Consider the following 26,960-nt stretch of genomic DNA (forward strand, 5'->3'; position numbering starts at 1 on the left):
ATCTGCCCTCACAGAATTTATCAACTAATTTGGGAAGTAAAATTAAATAATTAACAATGCATTAAACTATAACATGTGACTAAAGGGTGATAACAGAAGAGACTGGTAGGGGTCTGATGGAGGAAGTGAAATTTGGTTTGGGCCCCCATCGTTTTGTTCAATGCTTAGGAAGGTTCCAAGGAAGGAGGAGTAGGAGCATTCATGAAAGGGTGGCCTGCTATCAGTGATGAAGACAGTGGTCCTGAGGGACAGGGGACGCTGAGCATGCTGGGTGAAGAAGGCAGACAGAGACCGAAGAGCACCTGAAAAGCAAGGTGAGAGTGTGGATTTGCTGTACCAGGTGAACAAAGAATTCTGGAGATGGAGGTGAGCACCAGGATCAAATGTATTTCCCAAGAAGGCCATTTCAGTTGGTACTACTTTTATCAAATCCTCTACCTGACTCCTAACCCCATGTACATTTCAACCAAGAATCTTGCCTCCGACTTCCCAGAGAAAATAAAGCCCATCAGGTAAATACTTCAGTTTTCAGCTCTACCTTTCAATACTGTCAGTTCATTCAGCAAACGCACAGTAAACCTTTACCATGTGCTAAACAAAGCCCTGTGCTAAGAGGAAATGAAAATCAAGAGAAGACTTCCTGACTTTGAAGGATGTAGTGGGGTTTAGCATAGTGGACATATCACGTGTCGTCACAACTGCATACACCATAATTAGTGGATCAAGTAGAGATTCTTGGTGACTATAAGTGGGTGGGCAAAACCCACAATGAAGGCTTTAAAAGCCACAGAACTAAAGTTACATAAATTAAGGAAAGAAGATATTCTAAGAGAAGAGCTAATACTATAAAATAAAAAAAACAGTAGAATTAAGAAATTGGGCTTCCCTTGTAGCTCAGTTGGTGAAGAATCTGCCAGCAGTACAGGAGACCTGGGTTCGATCCCTGGGTCAGGAAGATTCCCCTGGAGAAGGAAATGGCAACCCACTGCAGTATTCTTGCCTGGAGAATCCCAGGGACAGAAAAGCCTGAGGGGCTGCTGTCCATGGCGTCTCAAAGAGTTGGGCACGACTGAGCAACTAAACACTTACTTACTTAGCTGAAGGTACACTGATCATCTGTTTACGTTACCACCTAAGGTGGTAACGTAGAGATCTGACTTTCATTCCTGGCTACACAAGTATTCCTTGGGGTACCAAACAGTTTTTCTTGTATTTTTTTTTTTTTCCTAATTACTTCCCAATTAGAAAAAAAAAGTTTTTTTAATTTTTAATCCTTCCCAATATTTAAAAAGGCAAAAAGACTTCATGTAAGATTAGATCATAAAATCAATGAAATGAAAGAATAAACACGAGGCCCCATTCCTACATGCGACAGCACGTGAAGCTGAGCAGCCTCTGTCCCCTTTAAATGAAGTATGTTTTCTCCAGGTTTCACTTTCCCAGCTTTCACTTGGCCTTCTTCATTTATCTTATGGGCTGAGCTCATGTAGGCATTTACGTTTATGATCTCTGACATACACCTCTCCTCTTTCCCCAGGACTCAATTAAAATAACAATAAATCTGTAAAAGATAAGTCCATAATAAACCAAAAAATGAAAGAGACCAGCAGATTTCAACAGAAAAGGGTGGCAGAACAGCGATTAAGCAAGAAGGAAGGGGGAAACAGCAGCCTAAAGCATACCTGAAGGGAGTCGCAGGCACAGGAGACAGTTAACTCGCCTAGCGGAACCATGGAAAGACACCAGGCTCAGAGAGACCAATGACAGGCAGAGGTCAGAAAAGGAATGTATCAGCCCTTAACTAATCGCAGCACAGCCTTTCCTGCTGACCCAGCCAGGCAGAAGTCTGGTGGCGGGTAAAAGTTTTTCTAAAGAGAAACTGAAAGAAGTGTCTGGGGAGAACTAAGGAGCCGAGCGTGGGTGTCTGTGTTCCAGGGCAGGCTCCCACACTCCAGCACCAGGGAAGGGACACCTGTGACTCATCAAAAGAAACCGTTCCCCACTCACTGTCTTCAAAGGAAAGAGGCAAAATGACAAACATCGCTGTAGTTACTTGTTTACTGCAAGTCCTCCTACACTATTTAATAGCTACAACTATGTACTGTCATCAGGAAAAGCAACACATTTTTAAAAGAAAGAAAGAAAACAAGGAAGGAAGGTAAGAAAGAACGGACATTTGATGATTAAGAATTCACTGGTAACTTCTGCCAAAGAAAGTTCAGTGAAGTATGAGGTGGGAGCTTGTTTACAGGTGGGCAGAAGAGACAGCAAGAGGTGGGAAACTGCAGTCTCTTCTTTCCTTCAAATAATTTGGCAATGAAGGAAAGAGAACCACAAAAAATACCAGATTCAGGGAACATTGGTTATGTTCTAAACAGTGGAGGCAAGAGGAATATGCAAGACAAATGAAGGGCAGAAACAAGACAAGCAGAGACAAAGAACCTGAAAATAAATACAGGACGGAAAAAACAGGCTACCAATCTTAGAGGAGGTGGAAGGGGATGCTAACAAAAGCACAGAAAATAAGATAACCTTGGTTGTGAAAAGGGACAACTTCTTCTGAGACAGAAAAATAAATTAGGGTATTTTCACGTTTAGAGAAATGCATATTGGTCTACAGGTAGCAAGGTGAGATAGCTTATAATTGTTAAGTTTAATACAGAAAAATGGGAAATAAGGCTATCTGCGAAGGAAAAAAAGGGGAGCAGAAATGGAAAGCATGACTTTATAACTAGGGAAGTTGTAAAGTTAGGTAACATCCACTGAGGAGACTATGAGAGAATGAATGACCACATAAAAGACCTGTCAGCGACAGTCAGAGGCCACGACTCTGCAGCGTCACCGAGCCATACCACCATCTCATTTTTTCAGCAGCCCTCAGAAACCCAAGCGTGAGTAGAGAAAAAGGGTCTCAAGAGGCAGGATAAGTGCAGCAGAAAAACAAGAAATCTAGATGACGAAGGGTGCTGGTATGAAAGTTGTACGATAATTCTGAATAGGGTTAAATATTCTAGCAATGAATGGAAGGAAAAAGAAAAGTAGCAATGGTAGAGAAAGGTAGAATTAAAGAAGGGCTTTTAGCCTATCTGCCTGTCCTCCCACAAAGTTATCTGGAAGATACTGAAATAGGTTTACATGTTTTATAAAAGACTGAATAAGGTTGTGCTTTAACGGCACAGGAAGAGAAAGAAAGAAGGGAAAGGAGAAAGAGGGGAAAAGGAGAAGGAGAAAAGAAAGGGGAAATAGCCAGAATATCCCTCATCAGCAATATAAGTTTCAGTCAGTTAAATCTTTCAACTCTGCCCAAATATTTTAACACAATGACATGACAAAGCACCCAAATAAGCAAACAGAGATTTTTCTGGTACTTTTTTCATACAAATTGAGGACTACAATACTTAATTTTTGCTAATATAATGTCATTTTTCTGAAATAGCTAATAAATTATATGATGGCTCTATACACTCTTACATAGCTTTTATGCACACATTTCTAAATATACATAACATGATGTGAAACTAATTAGCTATGTTCTAAACAGCTAATTATTATTATTGTTTAAAAGAGACTCACTGCTTTAGAAAATGTTATTATGTCAAATTAAATGCAACTGTTTAACAAAGTTTACAATTTGACATTTTATATATATTTTAACTTTATCTTGATTTCAAAAGCTCCCTAAAGGGGTAAAGACTCCCTCAGCTCACTGATATAAATATATGTCACTTTCCCCTAAATTATGTCACTTTCCCCTAACTTTCTTTTCATGTTTACTCATTTTAGAAATTTTCGGTTGATAAAGTAACTCACAAAATAGCAGGAAATACAAGAAATGCAAACATCATTACACATTTTCCATATTTTCCATACTTTACTTAATCGTGATTGAAGCACCACGAGTCTGCTGTATGCTTCTGCTGCTTTGCTGAGAAGAGTGTGCATATTTTCTTGAAAATCTAGATGATAAACAATCAAAATAATTTCACTTACAGTAAAAGTCTGCTTCTTTCAATTAGCATTATTCATCTATTCATAACTTTTAAAAAATCGCCTGCTGGAAGTAAAATTCATGTATTTAGTAACGAAAATCGCATTAATGTGGAACACATGCTACAAAGATTAACAATTTTATATTAAAATATGATAATTTCTGTTGGCATTCATTAATTTGTACACATTTGTTCATTATTCATACCAATGAACAAGGGCAGGAAACATTTTATTTGTGAAGGGATCAGTTCAGTTCAGTCGCTCAGTTGTGTCTGACTCTTTGCAACCCCATGGACTGCAGCACGCCAGGCTTCCCTGTCCATCACCAACTCCTAGAGCTTGCTCAAACTCATGTCCATCGAGTCGGTGATGCCATCCAACCATCTCATCCTCTGTTGTCCCCCTTCTCCTCTTGCTTTCAATCTTTCTCAGCATCAGGGTCTTTTCCTATGAGTCAGTTCTTCACATTAGGTGGCCAAATTATTGGAGCTTCAGCTTTAGCATCTGTACTTCCAATGAATATTCAGGACTGATTTCCTTTAGGATTGACTGATCTCCTTGCAGTCCAAGGGACTCTCAAGAGTCTTCTCCAACACCACAGTTCAAAAGCATCAATTCTTCAGTGCTCAGCTTTCTTTATGGTTCAACTCTCACATCCGTATATGACTACTGGAAAAACCATAACTCTGATTAGATGGACCTTTGTCAAGAAGTAATATCTCTCCTTTATGCTGTCTAGGTTGGTCACAGCTTTTCTTCCAAGGAGCAAGCATCTTTTAATATCATGGCTGTAGTCACCATCTGCAATGATTTTGGAGCCCAAGAAAAGAAAGTCTTGTCACTGTTTACATTGTTTCCCCATCTATTTGCCAAGAAGTGATGGGACCAGATTCCATGATCTTCGTTTTTTGAGTGTTGAGTTTTAAGGCAGCTTTTTCACTCTCCTCTTTCACTTTGATCAAGAGGCTCTTTAGATCCCTTTTGTTTCCTGCCATAAGGGTGGTGTTATCTGCATATCTGAGGTTATTGATATTTCTCCTGGCAATCTTGATTCCAGCTTGTGCTTCTTCCAGCCCAGAGTTTCTCATGATGGACTCTGCATATAGGTTAAATAAGCAGGGTGACAATATACAGCCTTGGCGTATTCCTTTTCCTATTTGGAACCAGTCTGTTGTTCCATGTCCAGTTCTAACTGCTGCTTCTTGACCTGCACACAGATTTCTCAGGAGGCAGGTCAGGTGGTCTGTTATTCCCATCTCTTTCAGAATTTTCTACAGTTTGTTGTATTCCACACAGTCAAAGGATTTGGTGTAGTCAATGAAGCAGAAATTTTTCTGGAACTCTCTTGCTTTTTCTATGATCTAACAGATGTTGGCAATTTGATTTCTGGTTCCTCTGCCTTTTCTAAATCCAGCTTGAACATCTGGAAGTTCTCGGTTCATGCAGCGTTGAAGCTTGGCTTGGAGAATTTTGAGCATTACTTTGCTAGCGTGTGAGATGAGTGCAATTGTGTGGTAGTTTGAACATTCTTTGGCATTGCCTTTCTTTGGCACCGGAATGAAAACTGACCTTTTCCAGTCCTATAGGCTAATGCTGAGTTTTCCAAATTTGCTGACATATTGGGTGTAGCACTTTCACAGCATCATCTTTTAGGATTTGAAATAGCTCAACTGGAATGCCATCACCTCCACTAGCTTTGCTGGTAGTGATGTTTCCTAAGGTCCACTTGACTTGGCATTCCAGGATGTCTGCTGTAGGTGAGTGATCACACGATCGTGGTTATCTCGGTCATTAGATTTTTTTTGTACAGTTCTTCTGTGTATTCTTGCCACCTCTTCTTAATATCTTCTGCTTCTGTTAGGTCCATACCATTTCAATACCAAAAAGTTAACTGAGATTGCAAGTTGTAAAAATGAACTAATATAGGATTCCTATTAATAAAGATAACTGAATGTCTTCTTATTCTTTTTATAAAAGTAAACCCCTGACATAAACTTATTCAACAAATACAATGACTTTTAAAGGTTTGGATCTACGGTATAAAATTAAGAATTATAGTGAGGAAAAGGTGGAAATAGAGGAACAGAGGATAAAGAGACAAGAAAATTTGTAGACACCTTCGGTTTTCTTTTTATCACAATTACTGCACTGTAAAACTAAAAATGTGCATTAAAGGTAAGATTTCATGAACCTGAAAAAAGATGCTAAGATAAACTCAAATCAGCCAAGTGATTAAATCAGGAATTAACTGAAATAGTTTATCATCGATTCATTGAAGAAAATTAAATACTCTGTTCAACAATGCAGTAAAGCCTTTATTACCTTGGACTTCACATCTATAATCTTGCAATACCAGTTCTTGATTTTCAGAACTGTGAACACCAGAAGTCTCTTTCTCTTCTCCATTTACTTCACATTTTAAAGCAGGAGTATAATGTTCACCATGGACATTGCAAAAAGTCTGCCGACAATAAAATTAGGTATTTTATGGAATTAAAGTTTTGATTTCTGCCTCTAGAGATTATTAAACATTATTTCCTATATGCAAAACAGTCAAAAAATGTCACAGGAAAAATCAGTAAGAAAACACTTCCATGTACCAAATCAATCTGCAAAAGAATAAACAAATCTAAATCTTTCTCTCTCCACATGCAAGACATGAATTCTTCTCACATCAGGAAAATATGACAGCCTTCATTATAATATATATCAAATATATATGTCTAAACTATAATATTTTTATTTATTTCTAATAATGAATATATCCTGTACTTTACCACTTTCTAGTATGGATTCTATACAGATATTCCCTCTGTAATGTCAACTACCCATGAAAAAAGTGAAAAGATGAGGGCAAAAGTTCAAAAATGATGACTAGAAAGTAGTGTATAAATTCTATAGAAATTATAATATATAAAGTAGGAGATCACATTCACAGACTTTAACACAAGAGAATACTATTCATGGTTTATACACAGAAGAAAATAAAAAATATTTGACATATTATTCTGGTTTTTCTCCTGAGCAATGGACAATTCTATCATTACTTATAAACAACATATATCACATAATCATCTGACAAGCCTAAAGAAGTTTCTAAGTAAGTTTCACCTTTGCACCTCATGCAATTGGAAGTAACAATCAACAACTTCTAGACCTAACCAATTTGTTTACTGTTGCTATTTCTTGAGATTTGCCTAAAAGTGAAACTTTACTATTAATTGACTTTATTAAATTTCCAACATAGTTTCTAAGGTAGAATTTTATCATAAATTGATTCAGGTTGGTAGAAACCTGAATGATCAGCCAATTTACAAATAAAGCAAAAGACTCAGAAAGATGAAGTAACTAGTCCATAGTAACATCAATGATTAGGGACAAAATCAGATTCATGATGAACTGCAAGGGACCTCTCCATTACAACAAGCTGATTTATGTTTCAACTTGAGATTAGGGGTCAGGTAAAGACATTACTAGAAGAAAAAAATACATAAAGTCCGTTTATAAATGAACTACTATGACTTTGGAGAAGGAAACGGCAGCCCACTCCATTATTCTTGCCTGGAGAATTCCATGGACAGAGGAGCCTGGTGGCTACAGTCCATGGGGTCACAGAGAGTCGGACACGACTGAGTGACTAACACACACACACGCACTACAACTTGGGCCACTTTATATTTACAGACCATCAAGAGTGGATATGAAAAGGCAATGCCTGAACCTGTCAGCAGAGTGGAGGCCCTTACTGTGGATATTCCTGACTTTCTTTTGTGTTTTTGAATACTGTTTCTGAACTATTCCATAGGTAATTAGAACCAGTAAGGCAGCTCTACCTTCCCAACTACTATCACGCTCCCCACCCCTTCAAATTATAAATACGCTGGCTGAGATGGAAAGCTGTGACAAGCTTAGGCATGTATGTTAAATTTTGAAATATTTCAAATATGCAGAAAAAAGTTCATCTATTACCTAGCTATAATAAATACTAATAAATATTGTCATATTATATCCATATTTTAAAAAAATTGAATATTACACACAGATTTGAAGATTTCTGAGTTAAGTACTGCTTATCTATTTCATTCACCTCTCTGTCCAGAGGTGAGTATCTAACATGCGTGTTTTTATACTTTTTCCTTTTGAGATTTACTGATGTAACAAAGACACTCTTGCAATGAACATATCTGGCTGTGCACACATGTGAATCTAAGTAGAAGTAAAAGTTGGACTGTGTGACGTACATCAACTCAACAATACAACTTGACAATCTGCTTCTCAAGGTGGTACACTCCCACCAGGGGTACAGAAGTTCTGTTTCACCTGATCTTCACAAATACGATTATAGTTGGTATGCTTAGTTTTTAGATTTGGCAATCTACAGTGTGAAATACTGTCTCACTAGTCATGTGCAAGACCCCCAGCTAAGTCATCACATTCATTCAACCGCCAAAGTGGGCAGGAGTGGGAAACAGACCCACTTACGGCTCTATTGCTGTGTTTTAAAAATTGGGCAGCTCTTCTGTAGAATCAACTACTGAGACAATTCACCTACATTTCTTTTGTTTCAAACTGATTGTCAGGAAAACATTTAAATACTTATTTTAAACTTAAAAACTCAGGAATATTTTCTAAATACAGTTCTGAAGTAAGACTGTTCAGTTCAATTCAGTCGCTCAGTCATGTCCGACTCTTTGAGACCCCATGAACCACAGCACACCAGGCCTCCCTGTCCATCACCAATTCCTGGAGTCCACCCAAACCCATGTCCATGGAGTTGGTGATGCCATCCAACCATCTCATCCTCTGTTGTCCCCTTCTCCTCCTGCCCTCAATCTTTCCCAGCATCAGGGTCTTTTCAAATGAGTCAGCTCTCCACATCAGTAAGATTGTAGGGAAAAGTAATTTGGATGATTGTGCTAAATCAAAATAGTAGTAACTTAAAATTTAGCATTTCTTGTCTAAAAGCACTTTTTAACTAATGGCTTACCTGTGTAAAATGAGCACATTCTTCAGATACTGCCTTGTGAAGTTTTCCAATAAGCATTTGTAAAGGCTTCACTTCACCTAACAGAAGAGGTAGTGCATTAAAAATGTTCAATTTACATGTTTAGAAACTATTTTCATATTTTACTTACATCAACTGGAAGCTTCCTGGGAATAAGATTAGTTTTAAGTTCTGTATTTCTTTCAATGTTATTTTGTACTGCTCAGTGTTAACTGTATAAGATAATTTGTAGGATTTTCAACTTATATCCTACAATATGGTACAAAGTACTGATGTACAATGTTTTTGTCCTACAATCCAATAAAGAGCTGTATCACACAGCATAACCCACCTGAGCCACCAGGGAAGCTGGTCTACATACATTCACCCATATAAAAATGAAACAAAATGTCACACATATTTATTCTTTCTACACCCTATGCACTCCAATATTTTCTGTTCTACTCTATTATTAAAAAAAAAAAATAAAGCTGGTCATTACTCACTGAACTAACTTCATCACCCATTAATGGACCCACTAATTAACTTGTAGTGCAAAAAACTACAGATTCTATCTGAAAAGGATACCGATACAAACAACATATGCTTAAAATTTTATTCAATTCAAACCCAAAGAGCTCCTTTTTCCTGAAGTGAAAAAGGATTATATTCTTACTTAAGCCACGCTTTAAACTCTACTGTTCAAAAGAACAATTCCAAACTTAGGAACCACCTCATTTATAAAGGTAGATCTGTCAAGAATGGAGACCTAAAGATACCTTGAACAGAGAAAGTCTAATTAATAACTGAATAATTATTAAAGATAAAAGTTAACCGTGACTAGTCTTCCACTTAAGCTTCCTTCAATATTGTTGCTGACACAGTGCCGTCTTTTTGCTCACTCTACAGACTTCCAACAAGTCTCATCCTTGTCCTTGGCCTCAAATGATCTCTTGACTTACAAATCTTTATCTTGAACTTAAACTTGCCCCTTAGGTTTCAGCCTTTTTTCCATTGCATACTAGGTATCGCTTTTTTCAAAGTCATCAAGTATTTTTAACTCAATGTTCCAAGCTAAATACACTATTTTTCCCACAAATCTACTCCTCATGACTGGAGTCACCATCAATCCAATTACTCAAACGAGACACTTAGGGATCATTCTCAATTCCTCCCCCTTACTGCTAATATTACCTGCAGATTACAACCCACCTCTTTAACTCAAACTTTTCTTCCAATGACATTTTAGATCAACATCTTAATGTTAACAGAATAACTGCCAAAGCTGCTTAACTGGTCTTTCCATCACTTATCAGTTCAGTTCAGTTGCTCAGTCGTGCCCAACTCTTTGTGACTCCATGGACTGCAGCACACCAGGCTTCCCTGACCATTACCAACTCCCAGAGTTTACTCAAACTCATGTCCATTGAGTCTATCACTTATCACCTCCCTTAATTTGTTCCAGTGATTTCATCTTAAAACAAAAATCTTACTATGTGGATTCATTTTGATATATGGCAAAACCAATACAATATTGTAAAGTTAAAAAATAAAATAAAATGAAAAAAAAAAATCTTACTATGTTCCTCTATTTGAAATCCTGCCTTAGGTCTTACAACCAACAGCATAAAGAGTAAACATGTTTCAGTCAGGGTATACGAAACCTTTTCTGATCAAGGTTCTGACAATCTTTATCCCTCACTACTTTTGCACACACCTTGAACTTTCAATTCTCCAAAATGGATGTCATTTCTCACATCTCTAAATTTAAGACTCAAGATACTTTCCTAAAATTCCAACCTCCCTACTCCTGCCTACTGCCTCACTCTTCCAGGAAGTACTAGACTTTTCTCTTCTCTCCCTCTGTTCCTTCTGTTTATTCTTCCATTATAGAAAATTTCCTATTGTTTTCTAAGAGTTTATTTTATATTGCTTTTCCACAGGACTGTTGATTTCTTGGGGAAAATAATTCAGTGATTTTTAAACTTCTCAAGCACTTACACGAACAGTCTATGATTGTATGAACAAATGAGTCTAGGACTGGGAACTCCCAGTCATGTTCTTCCATGGGGTCTAAGTCAAGAACAGAATCATGAAGTGGCAGGCTCTAAGTGATACTTACTTACTTAGAATTTTGTTAGAAACCATTTACCTGTTTCTTGTGTCTTTATATTCTGTAGCTCTAGCTGGTGTATTTTCTGAAGTTCCTTGATCTTTTCCTCTTGAGCAGAAATAAGCTCCTGTTTAAGACTGCAAAGAGCTTTATCTTTTTCATTTTCCATATATTCACGAACCTGATCCACATGAGTTGAATAGACCAGAGACAGGCATATACGCTGGGCTTCCATCTGGAGCCTTAAATCATTCTTAAAGTGAATTAATGTGCAGGTTAGAATAATTTAAAATGACTAATCAAATAATTTAACTTATTTTTGCATATACCCATTATGGGGTGGGGGGAATACATGATATTATAAACTATAATTGAGTGAGAAAATAATTAAATTAAACATCACTTTTCTTACATGAAATTATTTTCTCACTCAATCTGTTGCACTGACCTAGGAAAATAGTACAACTTTCTCAAGGAAAATAACACAATATTTTCATCACTTCATGGTAAAGTTTGATATTTGGTAAAGTTAGGATGGCCTGATCTTCCATTTTTGTTCAAAAACAACATTTTTAAACAAATATGGGCTTCCCTGGTGGCTCAGCTGGTAAAGAATCCACCTGCAATGTGGGAGACCTGGGTTCAATTCCTGGGTTGGGAAAACCCCCTGGAGAAGGCAACAGCTACCCACTCTAGTATTCTGGCCTGGAGAGTCCATGGGGTCGCAAAGAGTCAGACATGACTGAGCGACTTTTAACGAACAAATATAGAGAAATGCAAATAATAATGAAATAAACATTTATGTACACATATCACAAAGTAATAAAATAAAATCATTTCATCTTTTTTATTCATTTCTCTCCTCCCTATTATTTTGGTTTAGAAATAAAATATAGATAAAATTTAATCTATCATGTTCCCATTCTTCCTTCCCCAGAGGCCACCAAATTATAAATCTGATCATAAATTTGCTGCAAAGCCAGTTCACTTCTTACACTCTCATTTCTTAATCCATCTATAAACAGTGCATATATTTTACATTTTTAAGAATTTACATAAATGGTGCAAAATGGCATTTATTTTGCAAATTAGTCTTCTCATTCAATATGCCTCTGAGATCTTTCCATGTAGATACACATAAATTTATTTTAACTTGGTGCTGTATATATGAATATTACAATTTGTTCATTTCCTTTTTGGAGATCAAATGGATTATTTCAAATTTTAGATATATCAAAAAATGCTGCAATAAATTTTTATATATATGCCCTTGTACATATATGATAATGTTTCTCTAGTGCACATGTGTGCTAAGTCACATCAGTCATATCTGACTCTTTGCAATCCTACGGACTGTAGCCTGCCAGGCTCCTCTGTCCACGGGATTCTTCAGGCAAGAATACTGGAGTGGGTTGCTATGTCCTCTTCAAGGGGATCTTCTTGACTCAGGGTTCAAATCCGTGTCTCTTGTCTCCTGCATTGGCAGGCGGGTTCTTTACCACTAGCATCACCTTGGAAGCCCTTCTCGATTGTAGTGATTCTCAAAACTGTAGCCCAAATCAAAACCACCTGGATGATTTAAAACAGATTTCTGGGCCCCTACCCCTGAGCTTCTACTTAGAGAGGCCTGGTGTGAGCCCTAGAATTTGAATTTTAAGCTGTTTTCAAGTGATGCTGCCACTGCTGGTTACAGACCACACTTACTGCCAGCAGAAATGTAAATGCTACATGGTAGACCATGTATATTGTATCAATATTAGATTTTAACAAAATTTTTTATGCAATTACACAATTTTACACTGATATAGTTAATAATGTAGGTGAATACTCATCTCCCCACATCCTCATCACACTTCTTATTGTGAACCTTATCTTGTCAAACTGATAGGTATAAAATGCTATTTCACTGTTATATCAATTTATAACATTGAAAGCATCTTTTCATGTTTATTAGCCAATTAGCAGAAGTATTTCTGTGGCTGCAGTATTATTTCTAAGCGCATTGAGATTGCTCTTTGGTGTTACTGATGTGTAAACTGTTGCTCAATTTCTTCATGAGCCTCCTTCCATAAACACACACCTCACTGCGCTCCCCATCACTAAGGGGGTTTGTCTTGGCAGTGACGTGTGCATCAGGGACAGCTTTTGCGTTTGTCTCTGTTTACTTTACAGAAGTTAACATCAAGGAGATGGTATCTAAATGTCACTGAAAGTGTCTTCAGTTAGAAAAAAATAATCATTTTAGTGAGAAAAATCTGACCATTTTGACAACTTCAAATTTGGGTCCTCTCCTAGTAATGCCTTTAAAAAAATTTTTAAATGATCTTGGCTTTTTTAGGAGTGATAAAATTAAACCTAATTATGATTTTGAAAACAATTTCAGATATTTAACAAAGTATTAACAGATATGTAATTAGAACTTAACTATTTAGGTTATTAAAATGTAAAATTTGATATAAGATCATAAATATGAGCACATTTATTAAGAAGTAGAAAGAAAAAACTTTCCAAGGGCTTCCTACTATATAGAGAATAAAATTTCAGCTTCTTACAAAGTCTGTAAGGCTCTCCAAGATCTGGTCTTTTCCTTCTTCAAACTCTTTTTCTTCCACTCTCTTTCCCTCAAACTCAGCCGAACAGGTCTTTATTCTGTCCCTTACACTCACCTCTGCCATCGCAGTTGCTCTCATTTCCCTGTGGTAGACTCCTCACTGTCATCAGACAGCAGTTCAAATGCCAATTCCTCCTAGACCCCTTTCCTGACCACCCTATTTAATGACTACCCACCATTCTCTATCACATAATCTCTTTTATTTTCTTTATAAAACATCACTATTTCTTAACTCTTCTACTCACTTCATTTACTATCTGCCTCCCTCACTAAAATATACGCTCTCTGAGAGATGAACCAATTCTTACTCTTGTTCACCACTGTAGTCCTACCTGGCAAGAGTCTACAAATACTTGTTTAGAAATGAAGAAACACACATAAAGCTCTAGTTAGCACCATTATACAATGTGCCCAGTGGGATCTTCCTGCTATTTCTAATTTCAGTGTCTATCAAATATAAATTGTCAGCAGTGATCTAGTATTACTCATTGTATGTATTCTTTAATTGTATTTAGAATTAATATTTTTTTCCCCTTTAGGTATAACAAGACTCTGAGAAAACTAGGATTTAAATCAATATCTTTTTATCAGGGAAATAAGAGTTTCATAACTACTGAACAACTACATGAAGTACTAAAAAGTTTAAGAGTTAATTTTCAGTTAACCTTGAAAACACCAATACAAAAGGAGACTCTGAAACCAATCTTTGGAATTGCAACAAAATATTACAAAATAATTATTTTAATGCTCTGACTCTCAACAAAGTTATTTAAACTTGCTTTTTCAAAGAAAATGTGTTCTATTTCCTGAGCAGATTAACTAAAAAGAGAGGTAACACGGTTTAACAAAAAAACAGAAAAAGAAATGTAAATGATAAGTTTAAGTGAGAATTACATCACAGGCTTTACTTTCATTCTTGAAAGGAGGTTAATTTATGTTGTATGAAGATGAAAACTTTCAGTGTGAAATGTACACTTTAGTGTATACACATTAAGTAAACATACCTGTTCTGATTTAAGTGCACTGAGCTCCTGCTGAAGTTTATCGTTTTCACCTGGATCAGTAATCCCAAGTGATGATTCATTTGTCACCGACGGCAAGTGAGCAGAAAACTGTTCTTGTTTGCTTTCTTTTTCCAGAGTCATATTTTCAAAAGGAATTTTATTTACCTCCATTATTTTTGATTCTTTACCAAAATCTTTATTTATTTTAGGAACTGACCCTCCAGGATCCCTGCTTGTTGAAACTCCATCTTTCAAAGAGCTTAAATGGACATCATGCACATTTACATTTTCTGTCCTACTGTGGTCAATTATGATTTCTAGCTCTCTACATCTCAATAAAACTTGCTCTTTATCTTGCTTTAAAGATTTAACTTCTTCCGTTAGAAAACTTATCTCGTCACATTTCTGTTTTAATTGCTCAGAAAGATCAGACAGTCTCTCTGACAGCTCTAACTTTTCTCGCTTGGTTACCTCAAGTTTTTCCATAAGTTCTGTTGTATCTTTCTCGACAACCTCACCAATTTCCAGTGGTTCTGCTGTAAAAGTCTTGTCATCGTCAAAGACTGAACTTTTCATTTTCACTATACTTGGGTTTATTCTTCGCAAATGATGAAGCTCTTCACTTAGTGCTTTAAGCTTACTTTTATACTCTATTTCTTGCTTATTTTTACTGTCTTCCAAATCGCTTTTTACCTTGAGAAGACAAGCATAATCCTCCTGTAATTCCTGATAGTTAACTTCAAAATTTTTTTCAGCAAATGAAAAAGTGTTCCTTTGCTTTTCAATCTCTTCAGTAAGCTGAATACATTGTTTTTTGAGGTCCTCATTTTCCTCTGTAAGTATTTCTATCTCTTTTTGCCAGCGACAGTCTTTGGATTGGGACTTAGTGGAGTCTATGAAAGTTAATCTTTCTTCTTCGTTAACAGGAGTATGTATTTTCAACGTGTCTTCAAGGGCCTTCTTTTCATCTTTAAGAATGCTATTCTCTGCTTCAAGTTGTGCAAATTTTTCTTGAAAGTCATCCTCTTTTTCCTTCATTTGTTTCTCCAATAATTCAGTTTTAAGTTGTAATTCTTGAACTTCCTGTTCAAGTGTACCCTTTTCCTTTTCTTCTTGTCTGAGTATTTCTATTTCTTTTTGCAGTTCGTTGATCTGAAGGGTCATTTCTTCTGATTTTGTATTCACGAGGGACTGCTGTAAATCTTTTAGCTTTGAAATTTCCAAAATCAGTTGGTTCTGCTTAGTTATCAAATTGTCTTTTTCAAACTGCATGGTTTCTATCTTTTGACTCATTTCATTCTGTAAGCCATCTATCTGCTGTTTATAGTGAATGCCTAAGTTATCTTTAAGCTTTTCAATATTTATTCGATGTTCAATTTCCAAATCTTCCTTCAGTTTGGAAAGTTCTTCCTCATGACTAAACAGGAGCTGTGTCCTCAGCCTCTCCAGCTCAGCTTCCTGTGATTCAGCCATTCTGTCCAATACAGCATTCTTTTCTCTTTCTAACATTTCAAGCTTTATCTTATAATTTGTAACTTCTGCTTCATGTTTTAATTCTAGTTCTTTCCTGGCTTCAGAAGCAGAAACAATCTCAGCTTTCAAATCTTCCACTGTACTAAGGGACTTGTATGCTTCATTGAGTTTACCTTCTTGCTCAGTTATTGTCTGTCTAGCCCTCTGAATTTGGTCCCTTGAAAAGCTCAGTTCTTCAAAAAGGTCTTCCAGCTGTCTCTGGAGAGCAGACTTTTCTCCTGAAATCACTCCTATTTCTTCCTTGAGTTTTTCCTTTTGAGAGTTAGTATCTTGCAATTTTATATTCAGTTCATTTATTGCCATATTCATTAACTTTATTTGATCTTCATTGACTGTAACACTTGGATGTGATCTTAAAGCATTCTCCAGCTCCCCCTTATGTCGTGTCCTAAGTTCATCGATCTGTGACACGTGTTGTTTTATTAGCTCTTGTTTCATCTGTACTATCTGCTGCCCATACATCTCATCCAGCTCTGCCCGGAGTTGTTCCAACTTTCTTTGTGTTTCTTGTTCCATTCTTTGTAGGATATCCGTTTCAAATTGACTGTCTTTATGATTTTTCTTCTGAAGTTCCTCAACTGTCCCCATTAATTGTTTTATTTCTTCAGAACACTGTCTTTCCTTTTGCTTGGAATTAGTCAGTTCTAATTTCATATTTTTTATCTCTTGGTTCTTCTGTACAACCTGCTCTTGTAATTCTTCCAGTAATTTATCAGCAGCTGTTACTTTATCCTTTAGGTCAATAGTTTTTTTTTCTTCTTCTATTATTTTCGTATTTAATTCTTCAATAACTGCTTCCTTTTCCTGTATTTCTTTATTTGAGTTTTCTACTTTTTTATCCTGTTCCTTTATAAAGAAAAAATGAAAACATAAAAATGGCATTTTTAGTTTCCGGTTACTTATACCCCTTAACCCCATCACCAAAAAAATTGATAGAAACTGCTTTTTACATTATTCTATAAAAAGCAACGGCTGAGCATGCTCCTTCAATTTTCTTACGTCAATGAGACAAAGGACTTGTGTAGCCAACACTACCTATGAGCAAATATCATAGCAATGTTGGTCTTCTTGGGGGGAAGAAAGTTTTCTTGCATTGCTATGATTAAATGTTTTAATAAAAAAATTTAGTGGGATCAAAATATATCTGAACCATTATATTTTCTTCTTTCTTATTAACTGATCAACATTCTAAATATTTGGTATTTGCAATTGCAAGAGGACTACATACGCTTTACAGTTCTAGAGATAATCCTAAAAAAAAAAATCAACGTTCCTCCCATACAGTATTTTAGTGACCTGAAGGTTTGGTGGGCAGGTGCTATGAAAAGAGTAAAACAACAAAAAGGCTCCTAAAGGTCAGCCTTAACTTCACTCCTAAGGCTAAATGGATCAGAAGTTCAGGGATATGCCATGCTTAAGTGGCTGAATTGCAAGTGACACGCAAGACAATTACACCATTTAGAGCATATCAATTTGATTCTACATTTTGGGGGTAAACAGAAATTTGAAAGCAAGACAGATGTTTTTTACCCCTGTTCTGATTTAGGACTTTATTTTGGAACTGCAGATAAATTGAAACCCAAAACACATGCCCAGGGCATGTCCCTAATCATTCAGAGAAGTGTCACAGCATGAGACAGTCAAGTAGAAGTCCTGGAGACAAAGTTCTGTCTCTGTCATTCACTTGCCTGAGTGGTTGGGGCTGCAGTCCCAAGGACAGAAAAAACAGTAAAATTTACAGGTCTGAATATACTTAAGTAATTAAAATCACCTTCAGAAGACAAAGGCCCGGGTCAAGGGGACTTAAAGGCACCTCAAATGGATGTGTTAACTTACCTTTAAAAAAAAAAAGAATGTCAAGGCCTAGGGAAAAAGAAAGTCTGAGAGGGAAATAGTAGCAGTGCCCATGCAAGAATCGGAGAAGGCAATGGCACCCCACTCCAGTACTCTTGCCTGGAAAATCCCATGGATGAAGGAGCCTGGTAGGCTGCAGTTCATGGGGTTGCTAAGAGTCAGACACGACTGAGCGACTTCACTTTCACTTTTCACTTTCATGCATTGGAGAAGGAAATGGCAACCCACTCCAGTGTTATGCCTGGAGAATCCCAGGGAAGGGGGAGCCTGGTGGGCTGCCATCTATGGGGTCGCACAGAGTCGAATACGACTGAAGTGACTTAGCAGCATGCAAGAATGGTTCAAGAAAGAGAATCAAGGTATCAGGAGACTTTGAGAGTTCTAATCCCTCTGGGAAAGTCACACCTAACCTAGAAAGCAAGGTAGGGGGCTGCTGTAAACAGAATTAAGAATTTCAGTCCAAAGGCATGGCCATTCCTACTCTGAGATGGACATATGAGGTTATCATAGCCTAATCAGCTTTGGCTTGGTATCACATATCCCGTCAATGTCACATGCCTTACTGTTGATACTGAGCCTTCTGGCCTAGACTACCTTCTGGCAGTCTACTAGGCCTGAACTGCCTTTCTCGTCTTATCTCCTGGAAAGACTCATTTTCAAAGACTATTGTTTTCTAATCAAACTATTTTTTGATGCTGATAAAACATTTTTAACATGGTTCAACCTGGGTCTTTATGCACACTCCATCCTGTTTAAAATGTCCTCTTATCAGTTCAGATTCATAATTTATTCACTGTTTACCAAATAAGTACTGAAGAGCTTCTGTGTGGCATATATTGCACCAATTATGAAGAAAACAAAATTCAATGAAAGGGAAGTGTTCTAATTTACAGACTTACCTCAAATATTACTTCCCTGCTAAGCCTACCCTGAATCACTTCCCTTATGAAGCCAGACCTGCCCAGAATTTTCAAAACACTTTTTACTCATACTTAGCCTTGTTTTGGGATGCCTTGTATACCACGAGTTTTAGTGAAGAAAAAAGCACATTTAAGCATCACTATCTCTTGCAAGAGCCTGATGCAAAACAAGTGTTCTATAAACATCTACATAATGATTTTTAAGTTACTTTGGTTGTAAATCATGTGCATTTTATAACTTCAATATCTTAAAATTGTACATTTCTAATTTCCCTAAGCGACAGTCTCTGGAATAAGACTACACAGATTTGAAAGCTGGCTCTACCAATGTATTACCTGTATATCTGGGCAATTTACTTCGTCTTGCTTTGCTTTAACTTCCTCATCTGAAAAATGGGGGTGATAATAGTATTTGCCTCATAAGATTGCTGTGATGATTCAATGAGATAATATAATATGTGTAAGATGCTTTGAGGGTTTCCTGATACCAAGTAAACAAAAACAAATGATAACTAATACTTTTATTGTTATCCAAACAGTAGTCTTGTTGTGCTAATTTCTCAACATCTTGAAGAAGAACTGCCTAAATTACAAAAAATACTGTACTGTATGTTTATTCTGTCCTCATTATTCAAGGATTCCACATGTGTGAACCTGCCTACTTGTTTAAATTTATAGATAACTCCCAAATCAATACTCAGTCATTTGTAGAAGTACACAGAATGATAAAAAACTTGAGCTGCTGGACATTCATGATTCAAGCTAAGATGATGTCAAGCAAGATGAGCAAGGCGAGAGAACAAGGAAGGAGACCATGAGGATGGAGGTGCTAGGCAGTAGTGGAGTGTACTGTAAAAACTTCTGGCTCTGGGCTAGCCCAAGAGAGTTTGAATCGCAATTAGGAGGAGGGGAAGGTGCTACCTTTAGACCAGTCACTTAACACTTTTGACTTTCATGTCTCTTTCAAGCTATAATCTACCAGAATCTTTTTAGGATTTAATATTACAATCTGTATGATATGCACAATGTTGTAAGTCAAATATACTTCAATAAAATTAAAAAATAAAATACAGTGGAAAGGGTAAAAAAAATCTATATGATATGTATATGTGTGTGTGTGTATATACACACACACCCTGGGAGCATCAATTATTGAATAAGTGTTCCAGGCAACTTTATATAACACACACACCCTGGGAGCATCAATTATTGAATAAGTGTTCCAGGCAACTTTATATAACACATTAACTACCACGAATAAAGAGAATCTGTATTTTTTTCTAATTGAAGTGTGTGTTAGTCGCTCAGTCGTGTCTGTCTCTTTGAAACCTCATGGACTGCAGCCCTCCAGGCTCGTCTGCCATGGAATTTTCCAGGCAAGAATACTGTAGTGGGTTGCCATTTCCTCCTCCAGGGGATCTTCCCCACCCAAAGACTGAACCCAGGTCTCTTGCATTGCAAGCCAATTCTTACCATCTGAGCCATCAGGGAAGCCCTTTTTCTAACTAAAATCCATAAAATTTCATTTTGCCATGAAAATATTTACAGAATTACATAACCATGGCTAAAATGAGTAGAAACATCTTTAGATGAAAAAGAAAAAAGGACAGAAGTTCTGGTTATATATATGGATTCTCCTGAGGACTCAGTTTAACATAAGCTGATTACTTTCGAAGAACTCAGTAATGAGTATTATCTTAATACCTATTACTGGAAGACTCCCAATTGTTTTTGAAATAAATTATTTTTCATGTTTAAAGAACTTTTCTGAATTATGAAACTTTGTGATTCAGGTGTATAACAAAAAGATAAACATTTGGATAAAAAGCTTTAAAGTCAACCGTTAAGTTGCTGTACACTGGCTGACTTCCTTCAAATAAACATACCATTTCATATGCTCTGATTTTCTCTTGCAAGAAACTAATTTGCATTTTGAAGTCTTCTTTCTTTCTGTGATAATCTTCTAATAGGTGGTCTTGTTCTTCCAGCTGCTGCTGATGAGTGAGGATCTGCTGCTTGGCTTGTAGTAAATCGGCAGCTGTGCTACTATGCGTGCTGTTTCTCAGAGTTTCACTAGCCTGTAACTTGAAAATATAAAGAAACCCCAAAATATTAAATTCTTAAATGAGTGCACCAAGGAATGGACATCCTTTGTTGGTGTTGCTTGGCTAATAGTTGTTCTCTGGGACGTGTGCTGGATTCAGAGGTTTGAGACTTCAGCCAACACGTTTTCATAGCTGATCAGATAAACATGGGTACATTATTTAAGCTGACAGATTCCTCCCTTTTCTCAAATTATTTTCTGTTGCTCATCATCAGAAACGTTGATTAATTCCACTAGTTTCCTATGAATCTTATTAAAGGTAAATGGAATATATTCAATCAAGTTACATTCTAGAACCTAACTAAAATAAAGTCATACCAGGGTATGACTTCAGACATCCTTTAGACAAAGGATATAACTACAGGTTAATTTCTGCGAAAATTCACCTTATCAAACTTATAAGATTTTAAAATATAGATAAGGAAGAAGTATAAAGAAACTAATAGCATAAAACCACTCAAGAAGTATGAATTAAATTCCTAGTTAATATAACAAGTATTTACCAGTTTTTTCAACATAATACATTAATAAGCAAACACGACCTTTAAACAAGCTTATATTTGTTCTAGAAAACATGAGAAAAAGATTTAATTCATTATTAAAAATTTAATAAATTTTCTTCTACTAGTCATACTTACATGCTGGAATTGAATCTGTAATTTTTGACTCTGCTCTGTCAACTCTAAAAATTCTCTCATCGTCTCATCCTTTTCTCGTCTTGCCTGTTGTAAATTTGCAGTGAGCTGGGTTATGATGCCATCTCTCTGTTTAATGGCAGCTTCAAATTCTTGCAACTAAAAGACATCAGTGAAAATTAAAAGTGTTACGCTTATTTTTTTAACAAAACTAAACATTAGTACAGGTAACTTCAAAAATAAGATATTCGAAATGCATTGGCAGAGTTATTACAATTTGTAAGCAGTCTTTTCCATATTTGAAAGCTATTATCTTGCAACAATTAGTTTTACTTCCAAACCAACTCTAAAAAGATTATCTGAACTAGGGAACAAAATACATTAGATTTGACTTACCCGTATATCTACTTCTAGAAGGACAAGTGTCTTTATATTTAGGGATGCTCCAATGTTTGTAGGTATTACCATGATGGCCATGCTTAAGCCTTACTTGTTTCTAAAGAAGGTGAAACTGAAATATTCTGGCATCCTCATCAATGTCTTATTTCACCTTCTTTTCATAATTGACTGCCACAAACTAACAGATGTCATTTTAACTATAAGAAGTTATTTACAAAGACCTGCTGACAGGTTTAATGAGTCTAAGTCATAATGTATTGACGTGGTTTACAATTTAAGTTTCTCTCAGGCTGATTACAAAAACATCCATCCATCCATACTGAAGTGATTTCATCCTAGGTATCTCATAAAGTTTAATAAAACATCTATGTTATATTTAGGCTTATTAATGGACTAGTTTTAAGCAATGCTGTTTATGATATACGTAAGGACAAATATCACAAGGTGACTCTAAGTCACCATTTAAAAACCCCATCTTTAAAGAATGTATCTATTTGCTAAGTCGCTTCAGTCGTGTCCGATTCTGCGTGACCCCATAGACGGCAGCCCACCAGCGTACCCCGTCCCTGGGACTTTCCAGGCAAGAACACTGGAGTGGGTTGTCATTTCCTTCTCCAATGCACGAAAGTGAAAAGTGAAAGGGAAGTCGCTCAGTCATGTCCGACTCTTAGCGACCCCATGGACTGCAGCCTACCAGGCTCCTCCGTCCATGGGATTTTCCAGGCAAGAGTACTGGAGTGGGGTGCCATTGCCTTCTCCAGAATGTATCTATACTATCATTCAAATTTCCTATTTTTGTTTTGTGAGTAACAAAATGAAAGCCATATAAGTTAAACACACCTGCTTCAGCCCTTCAGTCCCATAGGTAGCCCTCATTTCTTCTAGTTCTCTGTTGAGCTCTTCAATCTCATGCTGTTTCCCAGCCAATTCACTTTCCATCATCTCTAGGTGGGTCTGATTGTACTGTGCTCCATGTTCAGAGTAAGAATCATCAACACCAAATTCTTCTTCCTACACCAACACAGATTTTAAATAATTCAGTACTAGCAACATTTTCTCGGGAAAAGAGATTCAAAAACTGAATCCCACAGCAAAGGCATCACCTGGGAATTTACCAGCATGACAACCTACTTTGTTGTTAATGTGATAAATACCTCAAGAGCAAAAACAAGATATCTGCAAATTCTGTTACAACTGAGTTTTATAACAAAAGGTGGATAATTTTGTTTTGTTACACATTAAAAGCATTTAGAAATCACACACAGAAAGAAATACATGCAGGAAAAAGCTTTGTTAGTAACCAGCTTTAAATAGAATGAAACATTAGTATCATAAGTAGTTTTAAATACTGTACCCTTAATAAATTTGTAGGCTTTCCTGTTCTCATCACAAAACCGCAACCATTTACCTGTACAAAAACAATTTCCTGAAATATTATGATTTTAGAATTTTATTTAAAGCTAAAAATTGATTTGTGCTAACTGTATTCATGCTTTTCTTATGCCTAAGGAAAATGCCACACTGGCAAAAACAAACACAGTGATTAAATTTAAACATCTAAAAAACATTATGACTGTTTCAAATGCCACTGACTCCTCACACATTTGAGTGCTTACAATGAAAACGGCAGTGTGCTGTATACATTTCCATTTAAGTGAATTAACGCTCCAAGCAGTTTCTCTTCTGTCCTAGATCCTCCTCTACAAAAGACCTAAAATCATGTAAATAATTGTTTTTTGATAAAGCCCTATTGATTTAAAAGTAAAACTGTTTACTGGTCTAAGTCTACTGGAGAGCAAGTGAAGAAGGAAGAGGAGATGAAGAGCTGAGGAAAACTCCCCCGAGAACTTTCGCCTGGGGGTACTATGAGAGCCTTGCCAACCCTGACAGACGTGGAGACTCTCCACAGTACAAATGCCTCTATCACTGACATTTTGTGGTAGGAGGAAGAAAGTTGGCAGAATAGGTCTCTGAGGCCAACCTGGAGGCAGATTAATTTCAAATCAATTAATCTACTCAATAATCCCTTCCTTCCCCCTAACAGCAAACAACTGAACTTCATTCTTGCTTACATCTTAATTTTTCACATTCTATGTTAACAGAATCCAAGTTATGAAGCTTTTAATACTGAAATACATAGAATATCCTAGAATTAGGATTAGATCTACGTGGATCACAACACTATAAAAGGGGGGATGATCCTAATTAAGAGTTCTTTATAAAGTCTGATTCCTTTGCTTTTCACCAAGGATAATTTCAGAAAACAAAACCAAAGTTTAAAACAATTCGCCTTTATGCCAACGCATTATTGTGATTTGTGAAAACTATCAAAACACAGCAGTGCTAACTCTATTAAGATTATTAATAAAGTCACTTATGATAACTTTCAATTAAATTCATCTAAATTTCAATTAGCTTTCCTTGATTTTTAAAAAATTTATTTATTTTAATTGGAGGATAATTGCTTTACAGTATTGTGCTGGTTCTTGCCGTACGGCAACATGAATTGGCCACAGGTATACACGGGTCTCCCCCATTCTGAACCTACCTTCCAGCTCCCACCTCACCCGTTACGCAGCACGTTGATAAATGTCTACTAAAACTTTTCCTTTAGGGTAACAGTAATTAAATGGATTTTATGAATATTTTCAAATATCATACCAAGCAAAGGATAGTCCTTTAAGTGGTGATGATATCACTATTACATAAATTAGTTATCTATTTATTTTAACTGTATATACAAACACACTACATAGCCAACACTCAGCCTAAATTTTCTGTAAGTTGAGCACATTTTATACTTGAGCTACTCATATGCATTGGCTTCTATGCATAAAATACTACATGACTGTTTTCAAAACTTAATTGTCTTATTATAATAAATATAAAAATCCTGTCAATATTAATAGTTTTAAAAAATTTAGTATCATGTAAATGGGTAATAAAAGATTATACACCAGAACTAAACTAAAACAAACTATATTTCAAAGTTAAAACAGAAACACTCCTCAGAATATGAGGATCATTAATAGCAATAAATTATTATGTTTTTAAATCTAGATAATTACTTCACTGGTACCTAAAGGGTAGAGCATTTGTCTCATCCTCTTACAATAGCCTTTTAAAGCAATACTATATAAACCATAATATGAAAGTACATTAATAACTTGAAACACAAAGATTAGATGAACAGACTCCTGCAACTAAAAAATAATAACTTTTCTTAATGTCCTTCTTCACTGTGGCATCTGTCAAAAGTATTTAACCTTTAGGTTATACCAATACAGTCTTGTTGAATCACAAGTTACTCCACCTGTGTAGACAACCTGAAGATTTGGGAAAGTACATAGGGTGCATTCTAAATTTTAAAATGTTCTATAGGGTATCATTTCCTAAAAATACTGCTATTCAGAAGAAAATCAGAGGAAAGATCACTCTTATCTTGTAACTATGTTCTTCACACAAAAACTTTTCAGTGAACATCAGTTCAAAAACAGAATAACTTATCTTTTATTAATGATTAATACTTTACTCTTATACTTAATCTGATGTGTGTACAAAAATTTAAATAATGGATGTTTTAATAAAAAAAAGAATCTGATAGTTCAGAAAGTTCATAAAAATTACAGGACTTCAGTGTGCCTAGCTGACTCTTGGATTAGAGCCAAGAAACTAAGGCGGCTAAGATCATTCATTCAAAGTTAAGTATCAAGCACCACGTTGTACACCTTCAATAAACAAATTATACCTTAATAGAGCAGAGGCAGGCAGGGAGAAAATTTTTAAAATGGTGAAGTTAAAAAAAAAGAAAGAAAGAAATCCAAGCCAAAGGTGAAAGGCTGTTGAAAGGCTAAGTTCACATTACTCAATGGCTGGCTATAGTCTATATCTCCAATCCCGGTCAGTTATTTCAAAAATGTCGTAAGTCGTGTAGGTGACTTGGTTAAGAAATACTGAATAATGGAATTTGAATAATGAAATCCATAATGAGACTGTATGCTCTCCTATTATTTCATCTTTCTACACACAGCAAAGCATATTTATTTACTTGTTTTATCTCTATGTATTGCCTGTAGCACTTCCGACTTTTCCCAAATAACCCTGCTCAAAGGGTATCACTAAAAATATTTTATGTAAACATGGTATTTGAGATATGAAATGTCCCTTCTCCAAGAACTGAAAAGATTATGTATAATTTGAATTAACTTGTAAAAAGGGTATTTTCCATTTAGTCTGATTTCGCTAGTACACATAACTGAATATATTTTAATACAGAAAAGATCTTAGGTCATAGGATAAAATTATCTGACTAATGCTTTCTAGACCTGAAACCATTTTTTAAGCCAAGGAGAATACTAATCATAGAAGTCAAGAACATTAAGCGCATACCATATCTACAAAATAAAATTTCCAAGCTAGTTTTAATTAAACATATAATTGGAATCTGAAATCCTTCTGAGAATAATTTGTTAAATTCATTTCTTACAAACTTAGTGTGAAGAAAAGCATACTTCCGTTGAAGAACTGTAAAAAAATTTTTTTTTGCTCATTGTTTTTCAAGTATCAAACATTAAGATCACCAAATAACCCTCACAACAACCCTGTGAGATAGATACTATTTCCACCATTTTACAGGTAAGGAAGCTGTATTTCAGAGTTTAAGTGAGGTATCCAGCTTCAAACAGCTCAGAGATCAGAAATCTGAACACACACTTTCTGGGCTCCAAAGCCCCTGCCTTTTTATATCACCTTATTTCCCTATGCAGCAGAAAAATGCAATGATATTTAGACAAAATACAACATAATTGTGTCT

At 36.0% G+C, this 26,960-nt stretch overlaps 1 protein-coding gene across 7 annotated transcripts in view; it reads right to left on the bottom strand.

Annotated features, from left to right (window-relative positions):
* AKAP9 (A-kinase anchoring protein 9) overlaps positions 1-26,960 on the bottom strand; it is a 165,384-nt gene that overhangs the window by 99,921 nt on the left and 38,503 nt on the right. For all 7 annotated transcript variants that reach the window (XR_003510874.1, XM_027540209.1, XM_027540208.1 and 4 more), the window contains exons 4-12: positions 23,502-23,555; positions 22,988-23,158; positions 21,752-21,907; positions 20,896-21,093; positions 14,703-17,081; positions 11,127-11,340; positions 8,978-9,054; positions 6,313-6,451; positions 3,871-3,956 (exon numbers count right to left, since the gene is read on the bottom strand). Coding sequence is in view for 6 of the 7 variants with exons in the window: in XM_027540209.1 (XP_027396010.1) it covers positions 3,871-3,956; positions 6,313-6,451; positions 8,978-9,054; positions 11,127-11,340; positions 14,703-17,081; positions 20,896-21,093; positions 21,752-21,907; positions 22,988-23,158; positions 23,502-23,555 (3,474 nt within the window). In the remaining variant the exon portion in view is untranslated. The remainder of the gene's footprint in view (positions 1-3,870; positions 3,957-6,312; positions 6,452-8,977; positions 9,055-11,126; positions 11,341-14,702; positions 17,082-20,895; positions 21,094-21,751; positions 21,908-22,987; positions 23,159-23,501; positions 23,556-26,960) is intronic.

Source organism: Bos indicus x Bos taurus, chromosome 4 (genome assembly GCF_003369695.1).
Source record: "Bos indicus x Bos taurus breed Angus x Brahman F1 hybrid chromosome 4, Bos_hybrid_MaternalHap_v2.0, whole genome shotgun sequence".
Taxonomy (NCBI): domain Eukaryota; kingdom Metazoa; phylum Chordata; class Mammalia; order Artiodactyla; family Bovidae; genus Bos; species Bos indicus x Bos taurus.